At 38.4% G+C, this 24150-nt stretch overlaps 1 protein-coding gene across 8 annotated transcripts in view; it reads left to right on the forward strand.

The window, feature by feature from the left end:
• LOC306880447 (afadin-like) overlaps positions 1–24150 on the forward strand; it is a 118670-nt gene that overhangs the window by 84996 nt on the left and 9524 nt on the right. For all 8 annotated transcript variants that reach the window (XM_079433952.1, XM_079433951.1, XM_079433950.1 and 5 more), the window contains 8 exons: positions 11063–11128; positions 11364–11437; positions 12321–12439; positions 12775–12966; positions 13065–13153; positions 14975–15109; positions 16163–17290; positions 23422–23556. In XM_079433952.1, coding sequence (XP_079290078.1) covers positions 11063–11128; positions 11364–11437; positions 12321–12439; positions 12775–12966; positions 13065–13153; positions 14975–15109; positions 16163–17290; positions 23422–23556 — 1938 coding nt within the window. The remainder of the gene's footprint in view (positions 1–11062; positions 11129–11363; positions 11438–12320; positions 12440–12774; positions 12967–13064; positions 13154–14974; positions 15110–16162; positions 17291–23421; positions 23557–24150) is intronic.

Below are 24150 nucleotides of genomic sequence, written 5' to 3' on the forward strand. Positions count from 1 at the left end.
CATGCTTTCCTAGGCTCAGATCATAACAGGGATGTCCTTTCAAGAGGGCATGCTTTTGTTCGATTCGGTCAAAAGCTGGTCTGTGTGCTTGTCAAACAATCAAATACGTAACGGAGTCATAAGCAAATCTTTCTGTTTCCTTGTTTGACTGAACGCTGTTCTAGTCTGCTGCTTTCTGCAGAAGGAAATGTCTTCTGGGTCATCACCCCTTTTACAAAATGCAGTCTTTTATGTTGGAGTTTACAGCACAGTTAAAAGGCTAAAATATTAAATGTTTTGCATGATTCCACCAGTTGTGCTTGTCAAGCATAAAAAGCTTCGTTTCGTTAGTTTCGATGTCAACATTGTAAATTAAGGTTTTGTTTATACTCTAAACTTTCTAGTATGACTAATATGCTGTTAGAAAGGGCTTTCAGATCCAACATGGACCAGTTTACAGTTTTACTGTGCAAGTAAATATTTATTTCTTTTTCAAATTGGGATTTTTTTTTTTGTGGGTTATATCTAACAGACAGTTGCAGTTCAGTAGCCTGTGTTTTACCACTTTAGGTGGACAGAAGAGCGTTTTTCCCACCAGATGTGTGTCAGGTTCAGGGACAGAGAAGAGGCAAGCAAGGGAGTGGTAGTGGGAGGAGAAGGGGGTTAACAGGAACTGTTTATTTTCATAGCAAAACCTCCCCTTTAGTGCTTCTATTTTCATCTTTGAGTGTCTCTGAGGAAGCATAAAGTTTGGTAGAGGTAGAACGGAGGAAAAGAAGGGGGGAAGGAGTGAAAAATAGGAGGAGACGGAAAGGAGGAGTGAAGAAAGGGGTGTAAGGCATGCTCTGGGACAAAGGGGAGGATCTAAAGAGGAGAGGCGGTTTGTCCCGGTGTTGAGCTGGGACACAGCTGGGAGCACCGCTAAAACTTCACCTAACTGTTTGTGAGTCGTGGGAGTTTCTCTTACATAACAGTCTGGATGTGGTATTTCCTACTCTGGCTTCAGATATTTTCATATTGAGTTTAGCATGTAGCCTGGTAGTCGCTCCTCAGTAGACCTGCCTGCTTTTGAAAGAGTTGAATAAGTTTTCCTGGACGGCTTTTAGTTGATTCCTCAGGTCATTCTCGACTCCAGAGCGGAGCGTAGCACCATGTGGTTCTCTGTGGTCGGGAGGAAGGAGCCGGTAAGAAACCACTTGACATGGAGTGTGTCTTCTTAATGTGGGAGAGTGAGCAAGTAAACGCTGAGAGATTAATGGTGTGCTAAAAAGTCAGCATTGTGGTTTGAGTTTGTCTGCTGTCGGGATTGCACTTTACAGTAAAGTTAACATTAGTTAATGCATAGTTTATCATAAACTAAATAAGGCCCAGTGCTCATTAACATTGGTTAACTTTCATTCATAAATTCGCTATTGTTTGTTGTTAATTCAATTTAATTCAACTAATGGTAATTTACACAACAGAAATATTTTATATTTTATGTTTGTTTATTATGTATGTATCATCTTACCGGTTACTGGTATCAGATTATTGCAAAATCGAGATCAGCTGAAGATTTGAATCAGGAACTGATATAGTTTTTACGCCCTAATCATGATAACTTTTACTCTATATAAATTCCGGACGAGGACTTGCACCCATTAATTCCAGTGGCTGTTATCATGTGAGAAAGCAAGGTTTTGCCAATGTAAACAGTGTCATGCGACCAGACTGCACAAACATGCACGTACACATTGCACAGATGGTAAGTTTTCTCTACTTGATCTTGCCACACATTTAAAACTATATCAGTTTACGTACCAAAACACTCATAAGAGTGACTGTATAGATAAAGCAAGGTACATTTTTCCATTTCATTCTGTGCTAGTTTTAGATAAATTTGTACTGTTTCTACATTTTCAACCTTAGATGTACATGGTTGTGCACACTGCGATATCTTGCAATCAGGGTCACAGGGATAATGTTTGCAAGCACTGAACATAGAGTTCTCCATCATATATCACAGTGCTAGTGACTCATCACTTGTTGCAAACAATCTGGCAGGGTCAGTCCAGCTGGATGGCCGTGTTACCGTCACAGGGCTGATTTGCTCAGGCTGCAAATGTTTGTGCGATAACAGCTCTTTTGGGATGGTGTTGAGTTTCTGGGGAAAGAACAAGGGAAATCCTGACCTCCGTACTTCACATTGACGAGTGCCTACCTGACATTTTCCCACGTTTCTGGATTTGTTGTTCTTCAGCCCCGAAATGACTTATTGCCACAAGAATCAAAGCCTTCAGGATCCATCTTCTGCCAAACCTATCTTTTTAAAGCAAAACTGATTTTTGTTTGTTTGTGTACTTGGTTTGGCGCACAATAGCTCACTGACTTCCTTCTCCGTGCGCTTCTTGATCTCATGTACAACAACAATTGAAGGATGTGACTCCCATACGCGAGCCTGGATTTCCTGAGGACTCGGGAGAGTGGAGAACAGAATGTCAGTCCAGCATGGAATCTTTGCAACGTTATGTCTCCTAACCTTTTATTAATCTGAATTGATATGAAGAGAAACCCACTGTGGTGGTGTACCAAAGACTTTGTTTTGGTTCGCAGGTTCAAAAGAAAACATGACCATGAAAACACTTCTTTCTAGTGGCTCGGGATGGGATCTTTTGACAGTTGTGGGTGCAGCCCATACTTAAGAGCTAGTTCACTTCAGTCCTCAGGCAAAATGAAAACTGACAAGCACCTACGATTTTCTAAATAAAGATGCTTTAAGCTGTCACCTTGCGGTCATCAAAATGATCACGTTTGTGACATTTCGTACCTTGACTCTGCATGTCCAGAAAGAGCGGAAGGGAATTGAGACCCTTTAGAAGACGATCTTCTATTTATACCATTCTGCAAGGGCTGCATGATTTAGTACATGAGAGGACAATCCCAAGTTGTTGGTAAAACTTAGGGACATTATTATGTTTGAAGCAAAGGACATCAAGCTTGCACGTAAAACCGAACCCTTAAATTAAGTGGTGACTCATGTCTTGGACATAATTCTGTCCCTTTACAATAAAAGATTCTTAGGAGACACGTTTTCTTTGTGTCCAAAAACGGAGCTGCTTTCTAAATGTAGCGCCAGAGGACCATGAAGGAAGACAAACCTCTTTGTTTGGTCTTTCTTAACTGAAGCAAGCAGCCCTAGAGTCTGCAGATCATTAGAGCTGGAATGGAGGCCACTCAGACGTAATGAAGACCGTTGGCTGAAAGCAGCTCATTATTGAAAGCCTCTTGTGTTAGTCATGATATTTTTCACCCCCATTAGCCGACAGCCTCAACGCTCCATCTGTCTTCCATCTGTCTAGACGTGACAGTAAGGACCGGCTACGTTCAGGAACAAACTACTGTCCTGGCTGCTTTTTTCCTGACTGCTGTGTTTGTTGTGGGTGATTAATCGGGGCAGGAAATGATGGTGGCGGGTCAAGTTTCAGTGAATAGATGTATTTTCTGTTTTCCTAGTGCACCGTGGACTCCACCGTCTCAGTCAGAGGTCAGGCACTGCCTTGACTCTCTGGGGCTGTTAACAAATTACTCTAGATTGTTTATGCCTACACGCACGTGCAGCTCTCTGAAGGCTTCATTCAGCAATCACATCCACGACTGTAAACCATTAACAGGAAGCTGTGCGTTTGGCATACAAGTCCACAGAGGGTTTTGAGACTAAAGGGGGTGAAGACATGAAGTTGAATTCTACCTCTGTTGCAAAGCTCTCGTCTTGCCTAAGCTGGGTTTCCAATTTCCTGTATTTGCAATGGCAGGTTTGGGAAGCTTTTCTATGGACAGGAAGCATCAGGGTGGGACCTCGAAGCTGTAGACTGTTTGCTTGCTTCCATGTGGTTTTAGGACATTCAAAGGAAGCTGGAGTTCTGTGGTTTGAGCATCTGCTCCAAGTACTGTTATCAGTGAACACCTTCAGACTTCAACACCTTCCTGTTAATGTCTAATGTCTGCACTGCAGATGCAAGCTTATTTTTGCATGGCGACTATGCCAGACAGCAGCTTGCGAGGTAAATATGTGCTTGAACTGTCTTTTTTGTGGCGTCCCGTGGTGTGAAGACATTCCTGTAGCCACTGCTAGGCCTCAAGTAAACCGATTCAGTTCGTTCCCAAGTTTACTGACCTTTACCCTCTGACACACTGAAAGGCAAATAACCTGCTACTGTGAAGAAGCCTGCAGGGATAACGGTTTCTAGTTTTGCTTATAAGGCATTTAGCAGTTGCAAAATATTATTTACAGCACAAGATGTGCATATGCACACATTTGGATATGCCAAGATGTCTATTAGCCGCACAGACATTATAATTGTCTTTGAACTGTGCTTCTGGCAGTGTCCCTGGAAAGATGAATGTGAAAACAACCACTCCTAGAATACAATGCCCACACCACACGCTCAGCAACATGCACACTTGTGCAATGGGTGTTGAACTCAGAAATAAGGTGTTGTTTTTTGTTGTAACTTCTGACTCCTGAACTGCTAATTCTGATTGGACTGTGAGGAATATGTATTTTGTGTCTATCATTAAGAAATCTATCTATCTATCTATCTGTCTGTCTGTCATAAGTCTGTCTGTCTGCCTCTTTTGTCTATCATTAATAAGTCTGTCTGTCTGTCTCTTTTATGTCTATCATTAATAAGTCTGTCTGTCTGTCTCTTTTATGTCTATCATTAATAAGTCTGTCTGTCTTGTCTGTCATTTTATCTTAATCGCAAAAAATAAGCTCTGTGTTCAATCATAGTTCATGAAATTTACACGTTTTTTCCATCAAGATAATCTTCACAAAATAATATAACTTTGACGAATTTTGAAGCCTAAAGAAAAGCACCAGAACTAAAAAGTTACATTTTGTTAGGGTGGTTACACAAAATGTTATTTTATCGTTGCTTCTAGAAAATCCTCAATCTATATGCTTTCTAACAGCTTCATGTGGCCGTAAACATTTCATTTTAATGTGGCTTTAAGCGCTATGCATCATTAAAATTTCACTTTCACCACGTAAAGCCGATAAATGTGGTGAAAACTATTCATTGGTTATTCTACGATTAATTGTATTACAAATTATACTACAACTGGAAAATACTGTAAATTGATAAACTGTTCGGCGTGATGACGTTTAATGTTTCCGACAGCGCCTGTAGTCCCATTTAGCAACTTGTTAGCAAACGTCTTTTTTTAAGAAATGTAACAGTTTAAAAAAAAAATCACGAGTGGGGTGTAACTGGTGTGTTTATGTCATAGAATAAAACGTGAAAGTATCTTGAGCCTGTGTGAACCACGGATCTTACTAGAGATTTAACCAAAATCCCATTCAAAAAACCCATTGACTCTGGGACGATGGAACCGGAAGTGCTAAAATGCGAACTCGCTTCTGGGTTTTTGCCTACAAAGTGACATCATAGGTCCACCACTCTATTGTTCTGTCATTTTATCTATCTGTCCAACTCTTTAGCTGTTTATTTGTCTTATTGTTTTGTCTATCTATCTGTCTTACCTGTCTTTCATTACGTCTGTCTGTCGTTGTTCCATCTATCATTCTGTCTGTCTTATCTATTGTTTTTAAGTCTGTTTTTATCTTTGTCTGTTGTTCGGTCTATCATTTTATCTGTCTGTTTTGCTGTTTTGTCTGTCTTATCTATAATTCTGTCTATCTGTCCATCTATCCATCTGCTTGTCTGTCTGTCTTATTATCTGTCTATAGTGTGTCTGTCTGTCATTCTATCAATCATTATATCTGTCATACTCTCCATAAGGTCTATAAACCTTAAGATCTTAATCTAACATTCAAAGTTTGTCTCAAGTTATATACATTTCAAATTATTTTATTTGCAATTCTCCATCCTGTTTGCCATCTCAATTAAAATTGCACTTAATTCAGGAATTTAATTTGAATTTTAAGGCCATTCCTAATTCAGTTCTAAATGGTGCACAACCCTGATAAACATACCATCAGTTTAACCTGCTCTTCAAACTGTTGCTCTGTCGTAACACTACTTGACCCTAAAGAGAAGAATGACCAAGGAAGACAGTTTGCACTAGCGCCCCCTTGCAGCAACTATATTCATAAAACACAAATATGTGTTACATTCTCAATGTTCTTATTTTCTAATGCAACCTGTTAAATGAGATTTTGGGCTTGCGTACTTGCATGGAGTGTTTCGAGTCCTCTGCCAATGACTATTTGGTTGTCACAGGACATAAACTTTAAAAGTGAGCTCATTAAATTTTATGACAATATTCTTAATGGAAACATTTCAAACGTGCTCTTGTTGCATACATCTAGTGCTAAAATAATATATTATATAAAAATAAGGTGGTAATTATATGACTGTATCAATAAATTGTGAATGTATTGTTAAAATATGGAAGTAATAGCTGGAATGTGTATTTTCATTATTATGTTTGTTTTGAATTATGAAAAAGGGAAAGTAAAGGGAAGTGGTGTGTGGCCAAGTGTGGTGACCCATACTCTGAATTTGTGCTCTGCATTTAACCCATCCAAGTGTACACTCAGTAGTGAACATACACCCGGAGCAGTGGGCAGCCAATGCTGCGGCACCCGGGGAGCAGTTGGGGGTTCGGTGCCTTGCTCAAGGGTCTCACCTCAGTCGTGGTATTGAGGGTGGAGAGAGTGTTGGTTATTCACTCCCTCCACCTACAATCCCTGCCGGACACGAGACTATATCCACGACCTTCGGGTTACAAGTCCGACTCTCTATCCATTAGGCCACAACTGCCCCTTATGTATTTACATTTTGGGAAATGTTTTTGTAATATTGTTTATCTTGTATTATTTAACTTAGTAAAAAGTGTCACCCATTAGTTAACTATGTATAAAGGGTAGACATAATAAGCAAGGCTTCGGCCTACACCTTTTTCGGTAATTATGTATATTTATTTATTTTGTGAAAAGTTGTCTGTGAGGACCGAAATAAAATTATTGATTGATTAAGCCGTTTCTTTTCGAAAGAAAAGAGCTCTATTTTTAGTAAAATTGACTTCTTTAGCCTTCCAGCACGTAGTAATAAACTGTGCCAGTATCACCTCACCCCTTGTTTTAAAAACAGTAGCAATTAGTTCTCTTGTTAACATGCATCTGTTTTTCATCAGTGGCTTTTATAGACCTTCTGTTTCATGTTCTGCATGCCAGGTTTTCAGCTTTGATCAAAGCAAGTTTAATGCAAGTTTCCTGAGGAAAGGTCAGTAGAGTTGCTCTCCCACTAGCTCTGCACAAGACTCCTGCATCAGCCGCGTTCAAACGGCCTGGAAACCGCCCCACCTCAGAGCTCAACCTCAGGGCTTCTCATGTGTCTTTCACCACAGGTTTACTCTTTAATGTGGAGAGACTGGTTTTTGAATTGTTGTTTCTAATCACAGCGTAATGCGTACTTTCAAAGTCTAATCAGAGAGCTTTTGGGGTTTGCTAGGCGTCATGTATATTCCCTCAGGACAAGTTGAGACCTTACAACAGATGAAAAGTGGTTCACGTGCACAGGATTGGCTGATCTGCATTTCAGTTTTTTCAGTTTTACTCATTGATAATAGGCACTCAGTGTCCAATGTGCTGCATTAGGTATTATATCAGTGTGTTGCAGGCCTTGATGCCTCTTGTGAAATGGCATACGCAGAATTTCTGGCTAGTGGTTTGCGCCAGATATTCATAGTTTTTCATTTTTTTTCCTCAGTGGTGTCACTGACAATGAAATGCAGATGTATCTATTATAATACCTAATACAGAGTGACACAAGCAGTCAATCAGAACACATTCGATACCTAACATAACAGTTCAGAAATAGAAACCACACATCTCAGTTTTTCTATTTCAAAATTTCACATTTAATTCAGTGTTACTTGCCATATCTTTGTAATTGTGATATTTACTAGCAGTTTCTGAGTGAAAATTATATCTACATCAAAAATTAAGTATAGGTTAATGTTAATTTCTGCATATACATTAATACCTTAATTTATAAATAATTATAGTGTAATGTGTAAAGTATTGTGAACTAACATAATAAACAATAGTATATAAATATTCACATTTTATTATTTAATAAATTAATTTTAATATATTACATATCAATACAGAAATTAATATAAATCTATGTTAAAATAATAATTTATGCATTTAAACTATATACAGTAATATTTATATTGTTCATTGTTAATTCATGTTCATTATTCGTTAAGGATTTCTAATGCATGTGCTAATATTATTTTATTTATTTATTTTCTAAATGGTAGCTTGACTCTCGTTTTAGTACTTTTAAATGATCAAATCATTGTAGCTTGCTATACTGCAGTTAAAAGTAGCTTTCCAAAACTTGGTTAGTATTCCCACCAATCCTTTGGAATACCCCCACCCTGTTTGTTGTGCACACTCACTATGAGGAGGAGTCATTGTCCAGGATCATATCATAACGCCCTCACAGCATACAGGATAGAAGTTACTTGTGCTGTAGGCATCAGAGCACATAGCGGTAGGTGGAGTTTGCACATCTGCACCACACTATGATTTATGACATCTGATTGCATGTTTTTCCATTGCTGTTTTCCTTATTCCATCACCTGTTCTCTCAATTATACTGGTTTTGTAGCATGTTAATGGTGCTATTGTCTTTTGAACGTGATTTGAATGCGAAATACTCATCTGTCTGTATTTGGTGACCTCACCCTTGAATTAATGCTGTAGGTTCTTTTTTTTTTTTTTTTTTTTAGACTGTAAAGAATGTTAAAAATTCAGATTGGCCGATTGCTTTGTAACTGGCATGAGCTCAGTCATTTTGGGGGCCTGTAAGCGCACAGTGCATGTAGATATTTTTCTTATATTTGTGGTTAAGTCCTGAATGTTAACCGAGATTTCTGAGTGATATTCGTGTGATGTTCATGTTACGGCTGTGTTTGAATTGTAGAGTGTGTTTATGCCAGTGTAATTTGAGTGGGTTATGGGGGTCTGTGGCTAACATTGGCTTTATTTCAGAGGGCAGAATAAAAGACGTTGCTGTTTCCCAGGCAGATTTAATTACTGGCTTTCTCGATCCATTGCTTCTGGTCAGCTTCATTTAGGTTTTTCACTATATGGACAAGACATAAAGTGCATATGAGCAATGCGGTGCACATACCAATCAAATGATAACAAACCAGTTTTCACATCACATCTTATGAAGGACTATGAAGGACATCATTGACTAATGAAACAATTTTTTACTCCATAGATGGCCAGAACAGGTTCAGTTTAAAGTTTCTACACAAGGTAGATTGTTATTGATGTTTGAGGTGTGTGAATCTTTTTCAGAGAGCCTAAAAACAACATACAACCGCAGAATAGTTTGGTAAATGTAGACGGCACACTCAAAACTTGTTGATCGGCATGGGTTTTTCATAAACCAGATCTAGCGGGCTCTACATGGCGGGAGTGTTGTAGACTTGGGTGGTGTGCCATTTAGTAAATGGTTTGTTGAAACCATCATTTGGAGTTTGGCATGGGCTTGTAGAGATCTGACCCTGGAATTCAGAAGTACATACTTTACTGTTGAAAGAGTTCATATGAGGCTGTTAAAACAGTAGACGTATGTTGACTTTCAAAGGAGCATTTCTTTCTTTTTTCTTTCCATTTAACAGAAGTGCAGTTGTCTTTTTCATACAGTGAAAGTTGTTGGGGACTGGCATTGTCAAGATCCAGAAATGGGTAAAAACACCATTAAAAGTGCTTTAAAGTAGTCCATATGATTTGTGCAATTATATATAGTGCCGTTCAAATATTTGGGGTTGATGAGGCTTTATTATAATGTTTTTGAAAGAATTCTCTTATGTTCACCAAGACTGCATTTATTTGATCAGAAACCGAGTGAAAACAGTAATATTGCAAAATATTATTGCAATTGAACATTTTCTTTTTTTAAATATTATAAAATGATTTATTCCTGTCATGTAAAGATGACTTTTCTTTACTGTCACTTCTGACACATTTTTGAACAAAAAAAAGCAAAAACAAAACATTAGAGAGACTGCACTTATGTCTTCTCAAATCATAGGATAAGTTTTATTAGGTTAAAATATTTCAGGTTGTGCACATATTCAAACATGGTGCTTTTAGACACTTTCAACCTGGTTTCACGTCAAACATCAGTGGTTCTTGTGTGTTTTGTTTATTTTTAATGCAAATATACACAAAAGAGCAAAGTATTGAATTTTCTTTTTTTGTCAGCAGTTCCTAAGACAAAAATGTGCTGATTTGACTATATTTGTGCAGATGTGAGGGTTTGTCAAAATTTCTTGTCAGGTGTATGAGTATGAGCAGTTTGTTTCTGTATGAGAAAACAGCGGAGACGGATAGGAATGTAATACAGACCTCACATTTTTATAGTTAGCAAGATCCCCCTCAAATAGAACCGCTGGCAGCAGTCAGGGGATTTTGGGTACTTGATTGCTCAAATAGCAAATCCAGCCATCGGAAAAAACAAATGATACTAACTTGAAACCGCAGTCCTCAAACAAACCCCTTTAAAGTTCATGTCTCTGAAGCTCCGTCAGCTTAAAGCTTTGAACAGACCATTTATGGAGCATTACGTGTTAGAAATGTTATGTTTGAGTGTTGAAACTTGTATGGCGTTACTATTTCAAGTCTACCGGATGTGCTTCAATGAATGCATCGTTTTATCTTGAAGTTAATTACTAGATTTTATTTTGAAAGATGCTTCTCTTGCATGCAATGGCATTTAGGATGAGCTCGTATCTCAATGAGTGCACAGTCCAACAGCCAGATGACCCATGTTGGATGATGACCTCTGACCCCGGGATATAGCATGAAGAATTTTGAGAGGGTTAATCATGGCTAGTTTGAACAAAAAACTACTTCAGATCTGGTCTGAAATTATGAATGAGTTTATTTATATGAATGTCTTCACTGCTAGCTCCAGATTTATAGTCTTTCATGAATGAGCGCCTGGTTTCTTTGTACAGCAGTTTCCACTGCGGAACTAGTGGAGCCTGTAAATGACATTTAGATCTTTCTCAGAGCGCTAATAAACGGTTTTGCTCTTGTGTTTTTTAGGGTGCCGGACAGGACAAACTTGGTATTTACATCAAGTCTGTTGTCAAAGGAGGTGCGGCAGACATTGTGAGTTTGGCTTGGTTTGTATTGTGATTTTCTTTATGGGCAAATGCAGATGCTGACTTCATGTCTTCAGAAATCACTAAGTGTGATTTCTCATACTTACTAGTGTTATTTCAGTACTATATTTGGAGTTGAAGTTATAAATTCATTAATCATACTTTTTATTTTTGCATAAAAAGTAAAAACCTTGTTCAACCTTGCCGTTTCATGACTGTTTGAGTCTTGTTTTCTTTTTTAGGATGGACGTCTGGCTGCCGGAGACCAGTTGCTCAGCGTGGATGGAAGAAGTCTGGTTGGCCTCTCGCAGGAGAGGTAATTCTATAGCATTTAGACCTTTAATAATGGGATTTTAATAAATTTGAAATGGACTTGCGGGTAAAGAATGCAATATCCGGCTATGTCAAAGAAGACTCCGTTAAATAAACAAAAGGATTGCATGCTAGAACCATTTCATTGCACCACATAAGCAAAGAATGTGTCTTAATATACTCAGTTAAGTGGCATAAGAACAAAATATGACTGACGTCTCTCGGTCTTTAGAACATCCTCAGGCAAAAATGACACAAAAATGTAACATTCTAATAAGTTCTGGTCTCATTTTTGGGATTATTTAATTATTTGGTGTGATGAATGACATCATTTTTTTATATGCTCTTACAAAAAAAAATGCACTCTTTAAAATAAGAAATTCTCCTGAAAAGTGATGAAAATTTCCCTTTCAGAAGTTCAATTTCTGACACAGTGGTTTGTCTTGTAATTATCCTGGATCTGGCTTGAAAGCGTCATTACTCCTAGTTCAACATTTTCAGGCATTGAGCTGTGCAGTACAAAGCACCTTTTGTTTGCAAAGTCAAAACGGCTTAAATGTTCTCATTTCTGTCAGAAAAATTGCATTAATGCTTGTAGTTTTGAGATGTGGTGGAATTGATGAAACTCTTAAATCTGTGGATTTGAGTTAAATGAGAAGCATATGGCTCAAAACACTGAATGGACACAACTTGAGTTGCCTTTGGGATTCGTTCCAGCCTTCGTCTCTAGTTTATAATTAACCAATAGCAAATCCCAAACAGACATACTTTGAGATTAGTCTCTTTAAATAATCTCTTGTGGGATTGCACAAGTAATTCTTTGAACATGAAATTCGTTCATCGTAGTCTGCAGTTTTGTGTTACTCAAACATGTCTCTGTCTTGTAGGGCGGCAGAATTGATGACACGAACCGGCTCTGTTGTAACGCTCGAGGTGGCCAAGCAGGGAGCCATTTACCACGGTCTAGCCACGCTCCTCAACCAGCCGTCCCCTATGATGACCCGCGGTAAGCAAATGCGGAACCAATATTTATTTAAATCTCTAACGGGCTTGCGTGTGGGAGCTGCAGTATTCCGCTTAAAAAATATCAGCAGCTGCCACACAGTGTGCTAGCGTGACTAATTCCTCAAAGTGGTGGAAATGTGGTGGATCTGGCACCCGCAGTGTTCCCAGTCACACATTAAACGGTTCAAGAGTTGCGTTAAATATAAATGCTTTTGACATATATCTGGTAGTGATTCTGATTTGGTACATTATGGGTGATTTACCCCATTTCAGAGAGATGGGCACTCTCCCAGTACTGAATTTGGTTTAATTCAAGCCTCTTTTTCATCGCCACAGCATCAGACCGTGGACGTGGAGACAAGGGAAAGATGAGACCAAAGAGCGAGGGCTTTGAGCTCTACAACAACTCTGTGCAGAATGGCTCGCCTGAGAGCCCCCAGGGCACGTGGGACACCTATCCTGAATCAAAGAAGGAGGACAGGCTGTTGAAGAACCGTGCAGACCACCGCTCAAGCCCAAATGTGGCTAGTAAGTGTGTTACTTCAAACACTTGGCATATTTGTCAGTGTGGTTCATTTTAAAGTGGTGACATTATATTAATGTGTACTTTTTTCCCCCCCTCAAAGACCAGGCCCAGAGTCCAGGTGGGAAGCCTGTTTACCCAGGAGCCCCAGGAAAGATCACTTCGGTCTCGACGGGTAACCTCTGCCCTGATGTGAGTACACACAATCATCGGCACCTCTAAGATGAATTTTGCACGTGTGTGCCGAAGCGCTCTTTCCCTAGTGAATTAAGAGTGTTTCTAGCACTGCTTTTTAGCAAAACTGGCTTTGGATCTACAGTGTAACTCATTTCTAAACGAATAAGACAAATAAGGGAATCAGTAAAAAATATAGGTCAACCGATTCCAGAACAAATGAGTTTTATGAGCTGGTTCTTTTTAGGGAATCAAAAATTTACCAAGTGGAAATTATGGTCTTATCAATTCCAGAACAAATGATTCTTATGAGCTGGTTCAACAGTTCAAAAGTATACCACATGAAAAGTACAGATCAACCATATTACAAAGGCATGAGTTGGAAACATACAGTACAGTGTGAAAAGTACAGTCCAACAAGTTCCTGAACAAATTATTCTTTTGAGTTGATTCTTTTTTGGCAAATCAAAACACAGCATGACCAGTATAGTTTAACCAGTTCCTAAACAAATGATAATTTTTTAAATAAAACTTACTATGTGAAAAGTACAGTCTAGTCGATTCTCAAGCAAATTAATCGTATGAGTTGATTCCTTACTTGTTGAATTAGAAACATGCATCATGGCCAGTGTAGTTTAATCGATTCACAAATTACTCTTATGTGCTGGTTCTTTTTAACGATTCAAAAGCATACTGCTTAGTTCAACCATTTTCCGAATGGATGAGTCTTGTGAGTTGGTTATTTTTAGTGAATAAAAACATACAGCTTGACTAGTGTAGTTTAACTAATTCATACGCAAATTACTCTAACGAGCTGGTTCTTTTTAGTAAATCAACGAAATGCGTACGAAGAATTGAATAAATTCCTTATGATTCCCATTCCTAGTTAGTAAGTGGGTACTTCAGCTATTTTAAAGCCATGCTCTACTATCCTGTAGCTCAAATAGTAGAGCATGGCGCTGGCAACGCCAAGATCATGGGTTCGATTCCCAGGGAAAGCAAAGAGCTGATAAAAATGTAAAAACTATAACTCGAATGCAATGTAAGTCTCTTTGGATAAAAGCGTCTGCTAAATGCGTAAATGTAAATTAAAGCTATTTTTGGGGACAATAACAGCAACCTACACTCTGTAACTGAATTGAAAACACATAAATAACAATGTTTGACTAAAAATATATTTTGTTTGAAAAAGAGAGGACATATGATTGCTTCACTGGACTTCTGGGAACACTATTGCGTGACCTCAACAAATTCCAATGAACCTTTTGAACCAACCCTAAAGTGAATCGTAGTGTTTTGTCATGCTACCTAGTTAATAGGAAAAATGATTGCTGAGCTAGTGACACACGTCTGAAATATGTAGATAAGTTAGTGGTGCCACCTCTTTTGTGTGTTACTACTTTAGATCCAGAAGCACATGAGAATAGTTAATGCTAAAATGTTCAACACTTTCAGATGTTGCGATGCGGTTGGGTCTTCTTCAATGAAGCCTCCTCTGGTTTTAATCAAATCACCAGAAACTCTCAAATCCAAACACACACCAGAACTTGTTTTTTGTTTCTGAAACCACAGCCAAATATAAGACTTATAAAAACCTGATTCGTGACTCTTTGTTGTGTTCTTGTTGTAATTAATCCTAATCATGTCTGTAACCACCATCTGATTGGCTAATCAGTCTTTGATCCACATTCCTTGATTCTCTTTGATTTATACACATGCTGTACATGCAAACTCTTAACTAGTTTCTGCAATCAATAATAATGCACTAAAATGAGATGGAAAAAGAATCTAGACTGTCACAGCTCAGTCTAATCTGTCTTTACCCTGTTTGTCCCACAGGAGGAGCCCTCTCCACCCCATCCAGAGGCGTATCCCATCCCCACTCAGACATACCCAAGGGAATACTTCACCTTCCCAGCCTCCAAACCTCTCCCCCCTATGGATAACCACTCTAACAACAGCATGGCTATGCAGGTTAGCCTTTTTAGGAAGAGAATGCATACGAGTGCTGTGTGGTGTCCTGGTCCCATAGTCGTACCACGACTCAAAATACTGGCAGTCCCACAGTATTTTTCCACCACTAGCACACAAACTGTGCAGTTAGTGTAGATTATTTCATGTCTGTTTATTTATTGGTAAGATAATGTATTGTATCCTCTATTATTATAATGTACATGACTGTTTAAAAATGTGAGATCAGTAGGATTATTTTGAAAAATTAATACTTGTATTCAGCAAGGATGCACTAAATTGATCAAAACTGACAGACTTTTATAATGTTACAAAAGACTTATATTTCATATAAATTATTTTGAAGTCTATTCATCAAAGAATCTCATGACTCTTGAAAAATTCAAGATTCAAGAGAAAAAACATGACTCTTGAAAATATACTAAAGACTAAAGGAATGGCTGCTGAAAATTCAGCTTAACATCACAGGAGTCAATTACGTTTTAAGATACAATGTTCACAATTAATATTACAGTTTTTACTATTTTTGATCGAGTAAATGCAGCCTTCATAAGCCTAAGATACTTCTTTAAAGAACATCAAAAAAAGGAAAGAAAAAAAAAACTGCAGACTGCAAGCTTTTTATCTGTAGTATATATTGTTGCTTTCTAATATGCTTTGCCAAAATGTCAGTTTTAATCACAGTTATTTGAGTTTTTTTTTTTTTTTTTTTTATATTTATCATTTTTTATTTAGTTAATTTCAATTTAATGTGAATTATCTAACAAGTAACTTAAATTATATTAAGCATACCTAAGGACAGCATCCTTTTAAATGTGATGTTTTTTTTTTTAACATTTTTTCATTTGAGATTATACATTTTTTCATGTTTATTTTTCTAGTTTTACTTTGGTGTATCTATTAAATTTGGGCTTACTTTTTCATGTGTAATTTCTATGTAGGCAAAACAAATTTGATGCATTACCTTACTAGCTTTTTAAGGCTATGAGCAACAAATGTTACATCACATTTATGTTTAAATATGAGTCTCACTGCTGTGTCATTGTGCCCTACTAGCGGGTGGCGCACTCTCAGGAGGAGCTGTGCGATATGCCGGGTGGGTACCCAGGTGAACGCCTGCGCCAGGAAGACCTGATGCACCTGCAGCAGTGTGATGCAGAGTTCCAGCGAGGTGGTGGGGAGCACTGGAATCACCAGATGTCCTCCTCGGTGGAGTCCAGCACCTCCAGCCAAGAACACCTCAACTACTCCTCGTCTTCCGGCTCCAGGATCCAAGGCAACCACAAGACTGGCCCTGGCCGCTGGAAGACCCCGATAGCACCCCACTCCGGCCCCGTGGGCGTCTCCCAACCTTCCCGTTCAGATCTTCCACCTCCTCCTCCTCCTCCTCCTGCGCACTATGATTACGAGCCACAAACCGACCTGCCGCTTCCTCCTCCGCCCTCTATTACACAGCAACAGGCTGCAGCCGCCGCAGCCATGGCTGACCGCAAGAAACGCGAGGAGCAACAGCGCTGGTATGAGAAGGAAAAAGCCCGGCTTGAAGAGGAGCGAGAGAGGAAGAGAAGAGACCAGGAGAGGAAGCTGGTGCAGATTCGCAACCCTCCCGGCCCAGTCTTGCACAACAACCAGCACGGCCCATTGCCGCCCGCCCCTCAGCACCAACAGATGCCCCATCCACAGCCCCCCATGCAGGTGCCCCAACCGTACCTTCCCCCGGTCCAACCACCACAGCCACAACCACAACCCGCTCGACCCGACAAGCTATCCAGCCTTCCCCGCCAGCCGCCACAGGACACAGTAATTCGTGACCTCTTGCCCCAGCAGCAGCCACGCACCATCGAAAGACGTGACCTGCAATACATCACCATCAGCAAAGAGGAGCTGTCCGCCAGCGACAGCCTCTCGCCCGACCCGTGGAAGAGGGACGCCCGAGAGAAACTGGAGAAGCAGCAGCAGCTTCACATCGTGGACCTTCTAGACAAGGAGATCCAGGAGCTTCAGGCCAAACCTGAACGCACGGCTGAGGAGAACGACCGTCTGCGCAAACTCATGCTGGAGTGGCAGTTCCAGAAGAGACTGCAGGAGTCCAAGCAGAACGAGGAGGATGAGGAGGAGGAGGATGACGAAGATGTAGACACCACACTAATTATGCAGAGACTGGAGGCTGAAAAGAGAGCACGGGTGAGCAGACATGGGAAGTGGGATAGCTAGAGTTTAATGTGTGGATATGAATAGTCAACATGAAATCAAACTCACCACATTTCATTTCTTAATGCAAGGTTTTGGTCTAATTGGGAATGATTTATCTAAAAAAGTCTTTGTAAACTTATTCCACATCTGAAACCACCTGGAAGCTAACCTACAAATGGTATAGTAGTTGTCACTGCATATTAAGCTATAGTAAAATATAAACATTTTGCTGATTGCTGTAGTGAAAGATTTAATGGTAGTGTAATACACAGTGTCCAGTGATTCCAATGACAAAACATTTTAAAATGATGATTGCCAGGCCAGGAAAATTCAGTGAAATTAAAAACATCTTAAAGTCATCTTTATTGAATTTAAATTGTTCTAGTTATGCGCAGGGCCAACGTATTTTGTAAGGAAAAACTGCACTGTGGGTGCATTTGCTTATTTCGGAATGACAAGGAAAATTTGATTGCAAAATAATGGAAATTCATTGGTAAAAATGGTGGGAACCTTGAATAAAGTTTGCGGCAAATTAGATACACTACTGTTCAATGGTTTGGGATCCCCCCCCCCTCCCTCTTTCTTTTGTTCTTGAAAAAGTCTTGTATAATCTCTAAGGCTGCATTTATTTGATCGGTAAAATCGGTAAAAAAAAATAAATCACTTTTGATCAATTTAATGCATCTTTGCTGAACAGAAATATTTATTTATTTCAAACCCCAAAATTTTAAACTATAGTGTACGTCAAGTTTGCATTTTGATATGTAGCACCCACTATTTTCAGTCAAATATGATCATTTTCGATCAAGTAAAATGGGTTGTAATGCCTATCATGTTGATTTTAAGTACTTTTAAGTGTTAGCTTGATGATTGGTTTAGTAATGCGCTTTTTCTCCACGCTTACATAGACGATTGAGCAGTTGATTTTGTTTTTCAACTGCTTTGGAAAGACTCTTCTAAACACCTTGTCCTACTTGAGTGCACTTGAATTTTCTCATCGCTGCAAAAATTGAATCTAAGTTGGTTGTAAACTTCTGCATTGCTGATTGAAGTCGAGTGCAGGTTTTTTTTTGTTTTTTTTGTACTTTCGTAGACTTTTGCGTTACGTTTCAATCCGCAGTCAGCAGCAGGACAGACTGGTGATGGACTCAATAACAGCTAACCTGGGATACTCTGCGTGATGTTTTAGTCTGAGCTGTTATTATGAATGTTTTGCCATGTGCTCCTGCAACATGCCTATGTCATTGCTTTTCCATGCTGCACTGCTGATGTATATATATGCTGCGCTGACGGAGGGGAGGAGCCGATTCCACTGCTTGCACCAGCATCAACCTGCCTCGTCCAGATCAGTACATCTCTCCTGATCTCATCTGCCATTTAAAATGAAATATTAATTTAACTTCTAAAATAAATCAACTATGGAACCATTTCTGACTTGTAGCTACTGGCTAACCAACATCTTAGAATCAGGATCATTTGAAACGTGCTAACAATTTGTAACAAGACACTTTTTTTTTTTTTTTTTTTTTTTATATGCAAGGCCTTTTCAGGCACATATTAAGTCTTGTGAAGTATTAACACTTGATTTAACATTGATTTTGGTAGTAACTAGGGTTGGGTGATACAAAAATATGTAAATACAATTAATGATTTGTATTTTTTTTTTTTTTTTAATAATCAGATTTTATTTCTATAGCACATTTATTCAAATTCAGACACGGTGCTCAACAAAAATGATTGATAATGAAAACAAAGTCAGCACACCTAGGCTTCAGAAACACATAAAAATTAAATATAAAAATGTATTTTATTGCACATTTGTTGAAATGCTAAAAGTAAAAATATATAAATAAATAAATTAATACTAATAATATAAATACCTTTTAATAATATATTTTATAAAACTTTTAAAATTGAGTAATGACTAACAAATCATTGAAATGTACCTTTCAAATTAACTGATTTGGTGTAATTTTTACCATGATAATGGGTAAATGTGTTAAATATACAAATTTGCCAATTGATTTAATATCTCAAAAAATTTGATGTAAAATAAATATTAGAAATATCACCCTGCCCTTTTAGTTACTAAAGGCTTAATCTGTGTCCAGAAAACAGCCTGTAATGAGCCTCTAATGTCAAAACATGCGAGTTTAGTGCAGTTTAATTCAGGCTCTTGACTTCTTGGTGGGCTGGCGTGTGTGCAGCATTTCCAAACAGCTTCCTTGTGCTTTCCAAGTCAGAGTCTTTCAGCGCTAGCACAGACTTCAGCCCCCACTAACGTTCTTTCCTCCAACACCTGCCGTAGCAGCTGTCATGCGAAGCATAGCATCCACCTGAGAGTCTGCTGTGTGTAGCACACTGCTGGAAGCTGCCTTTGATATCGCTCCATCTCTGAGGAGTTGGCAGGTCGAGCCGTCTAAGGGAAGGTCAACACAATCCTGTGTGTTTGAAGGAAAAATATTGCCAGTGCTTCAGTGGGGGGGACGTGGAATGATGGGGAAATTCCTCACCAGCTGAAGTGTTTGTGGAAGGGAAGTGGACCACTGGCGCTAATCAGACCCATACTGCCCTGGAATGTTCCTGGCAGCACATCACTGCGTCCCGGCCCACTGCGCCAATGTTTTTTTTTTTTTTTTTTACTTTTAAACCCCTGCTTTTCTTTATTTCTTACTACTTAATTTTTTCTCTTTCTCCCACCCCTTTGGTTGCTCTGTATGTTTTTGTTTCTCCTGCAGCAGACTGCTGTTCCAGCAATCTCTGTACTAGACTTGGTATGTTCTTTATGCTCTTTGCCTCTCTTCCTGTTTCGGCTCCACCTGTGTCTCCTCTTGTTCACTACTTCCCTCCCTTCATTTGACCGTGGTAGCTCCTTTACCCATGGGTATTATTTAGAGAGAGATGTACCACTTTTTCAAGCATGGGACACCATCTTGGGGACTCCATCTTGATATGTTCATTATGCTCCACTGGAAAACTGCTGCGTTAGAACAATATCTAAAAGTAAAGACGATCTAAATGGATCTCTAAAGAAAGGCATCACAAAAAATACATTTTTAAAGCTGAAGTTTGTACTTTCTAACCGTCACCAAATGGAATAAATAGTTATTATATTCAAAACTAGTTTCCATCTTCCATTAGTCAGGCGAACAGTTAGTCCTTCTGACCTCAAGCTCATGCCATTGGTTGAGGTTGAAAATAATTATACTTTCTAGAGAAATAACATCATTGTCTTGATTTAAATAATTATTAAATGAGACAATGAAAATAATGAACTCACCCTTATTTTCTTAAAAAAAAAATATATATATTTTTTAATTAAGGTAATTTAAAATGGTCACCCCTCATTTTCACATTAAATGATTTTTTTCCACACTAAAATCATGTGAACACTTATTTTTGTCTACACTATTGAAGCCATGAGCATTTTAACTCCCTATTCAGTTCACTTTAAATGTCTCGCTGTAACCCAGGTTTTTGAAAAAGAGGTACTAGTTAAAAATAAATTTAGTGATACTCAGCCATGCCATGAATGCTGTATTTATTATTCCTTTAATATATATACACACACACACAGTTGAAGTCAAAACTTTACATACACCTTTCAGAATATGCAAAATGTGAATTATTTTACCAAAATAAGAGGATCATACAAACTGCATGTTGTTGTTTATTTAGTACTGACCTGAATAAGATATTTCACATAAAATGTTTACATATAGTCCACAAGAGAAAATAATAGTTGAATTTAATAAAAATAACCCCATTCAAAAGTTTACATACACTTGATTCTTAATACTGTTGTTACCTGAACGATCCAAAACTGTGTTTTTTTGTTTAGTGATAGTTGTTCATGAGTCCCTTGTTTGTCCTGAACAGTTAAACTGCCTGCTGTTCTTCAGAAAAATCCTTCAGGTCCCACAAATTCTTTGAATTTGAAGATCAAGGTAAATTTGACTTAATTTGTCTTCTGGAACACATGCATCTATCTACTGTTGCTTCTGAAGGGCAGTACTAAATGAAAAAAATATGATATTTAGGCAAAACAAGAAAAATGTACTCATCTTCATTCTGTTCAAAAGTTTAAATGCATGGCTTTTCCTTCTGGAGCATCAGTGAGCGTTTGAACTTTCTGTAATAGTTGCAAATGAGTCCCTCGGGTGTCCTCAGTGTGAAAAGATGGGTCTCAAAATCATACAGTCATTGTTGGAAAGGGTTCAAATACACAAAAATGCTGGAAAACCAAAGAATTTGTGGGACCTGAAGGATTTTTCTGAAGAACAGCAGGCAGTTTAACTGTTCAGGACAAATAAAGGACTCATGAACAACTATCTATGGATTGTTCAGGTAACAACAGTATTAAGAATCAAGTGTATGTAAACTTTTGAACAAGGTTATTTTTATAAATTCAACTATTATTTTCTTTTGTGGACTATATGTAAACATTTTTTTATGTGAAAAATCTTATTCAGGTCAGTACTACATAAACAACATGCATTTTGATCCCTCTTATTTTGGTCAAATAATTAACATTTTGCAGATTCTGAAAGGTGTATGTAAAGTTTTGACTTCAACTGTATATAAAAACACACTTCAGCTTTAAATGTGCACAGGACAGCGACCTTGTGAACATGAACATTTGGAAATTCGTTCCAAAGAAAGCTTTGGAAGCTCTTTTTCTTCTTGGAGAACTTGAAGCTCTGCTGGTTTAGCAGCCGTTGTTTCAGTGCAGTGTCATCATGAGGGGTGGGCTGCTGCATGTTTTCTTCCAGCCCGGTCTCTCCGGCCCTGAGCTTGCTTGCATGTGGGCCTCATTTCTGTGCCGTGATCATCATTCCCGTTTCTTCATCTACTCCACTCATCACTGCTCTCTGCGTGTCTGTATTGACTCTGGCACTTTACCGCTCATTTACTCTGCGTTTCTCCATGGTTTTCTGTGCTGGGTTTCTTCTTCCCCTGTCCTGACTACTGGACATGTCTTTGTTTATGTCCGCTTCCTTCTGATTTTGGAGGGAAAAGATGTATGGCCGTGATTTGTATTTCCTTACCTGTTGAGCATTGTATATGTATTGTGTATGAAGTTTGATCGAGGTGTTTGGATTACCTTTTGAATGATTTTCTGTAGATGTGAAGAAGGTTGCAAGTTGCAATCCTGTCAGTAAGTTGTTTTGCATGAAACTGTGTATGTGCATGTGAGTCTGTGTGTGATGGTGTGCAGTGCACGATGCCTCTCATCACAGGGGCCACTTTGACAAATTTACTGGTGTGATAGAAACTCAACAGAACACATTTTTACAAATCACCACAGCAGGCTAGTTTGAATAAGAGTTTGTACCAAAAAGACTTACGGTCCTCAGGTTGGCCATTGAAAATTAGTTTGGGGTTTGTCATTTGTTTTTGAAAGAAGTTACTTATACTCACCAAGGCTGCATTTATTTGATCAAAAATACAGTAAAAGCATCAATATTGTGGAATATTATTGTAATTTAAAATAACCAGTTTCTATTTTAATATGTAATTTATTCCTGTGATGGCAAAGTTGAATTTTCAGCATCACTACTCCAGTATTCAGGGTCACGTGATCCTTCAGAAATCATTCTGTCATTCATAAATGATATGCTGATTTGATGAACAAGAAACATTTCTTATTATTATCAATGTTGAAAACAGTTGTGCTGCTTAATATTTTTGTTTTCAGATACTTTGAATAGAAAGAGCAGCATGTATATGAAGAATAGAAATTGAAATTGAAATACTTTGTAACATTAAAAATGTCCTTACTGTCACTTATGATGAATTGAATGCATCCTTTCTGAATTAAAGTATTAATTTGTTAAAAATAAAAAAATCTTACAGACCCCAAACTTTTGAATGAAAGTGTAAGTTTACGTTTTCTAGGTTAATTTTAAATTTATGTTTAAATATATCAGTAGTTTTACAGCTAGGGTTGAAATTGACATCAAAATTAGTTATTGGATTTCTAAATTGTCATAAATTTAATTTAGGATTCGTTTAGTTTAAGTCAGTCGTTTATGTTTAGAACCATGAATTGCAGTCAGTCCAATCCATCATCTCTGTGGTCCGATGTTTTCCAACCTATGTTTATGCATTGTGCACCTCAGCTGCAGGACGAGGAGCGACGACGGAAACAGCAGTTGGAGGAAATCCGTAAGCGTGAGGCAGAAGAGCGAGCCAAACAGGAGGAGGAGAGACGCTGGAGAGAGGAGGAGAGAGCCAGACGAGAGACCGACGAGAAGGTATTGAGATCGGAACGGACCAGCGACAACTAGGAACTTCTATAAGTAGTTAAATGCAATAAAGATGATTTTGATGACAAAGGACTTAGAGTCAAGGAACAAGTTTTTGTGTAATATGCAAATTGCAGATACGTTTTAGCACACTTCTTATGGGATGCAGATTATCTTTTCCTTTTTTGCCGACTCAACCAGGCCTTAAATGCAAGTCACGACAACAGCAGATAGATTTTAATGTCCCAGACCTGTTCTCTTGCTATTGATAAGTCAGGTTAATTATAGTGAGATCTTCTTGCTTTTTGTTTTGGAGCAAATTCCTAAAACAATATCTGTACCCATATACAGTAAATCAATTTTTGGCATAATTTCCTGATAGAGACGTATGTGCAGAGCCTTGTTTATTCATGCTAACGTTAAGCTTTTTCAAGGTTTTGCCCAATTTCCATGTGGATGGTTCCACACGACCATGTAAGTGCGTGTGATTGGAGACAGCAGCTGATATTTAATCTGTCAGACTGTACGAGATCACAGCCCCTTGTGCTTAATTTAAAATAATATGTACGTATGTATATATACAGTACTGTATGTGCTGATAAT

This window comes from Barbus barbus, assembly GCF_936440315.1.
Source record: "Barbus barbus genome assembly, chromosome: 14".
In the NCBI taxonomy this organism is placed as follows: Eukaryota; Metazoa; Chordata; class Actinopteri; order Cypriniformes; family Cyprinidae; genus Barbus; species Barbus barbus.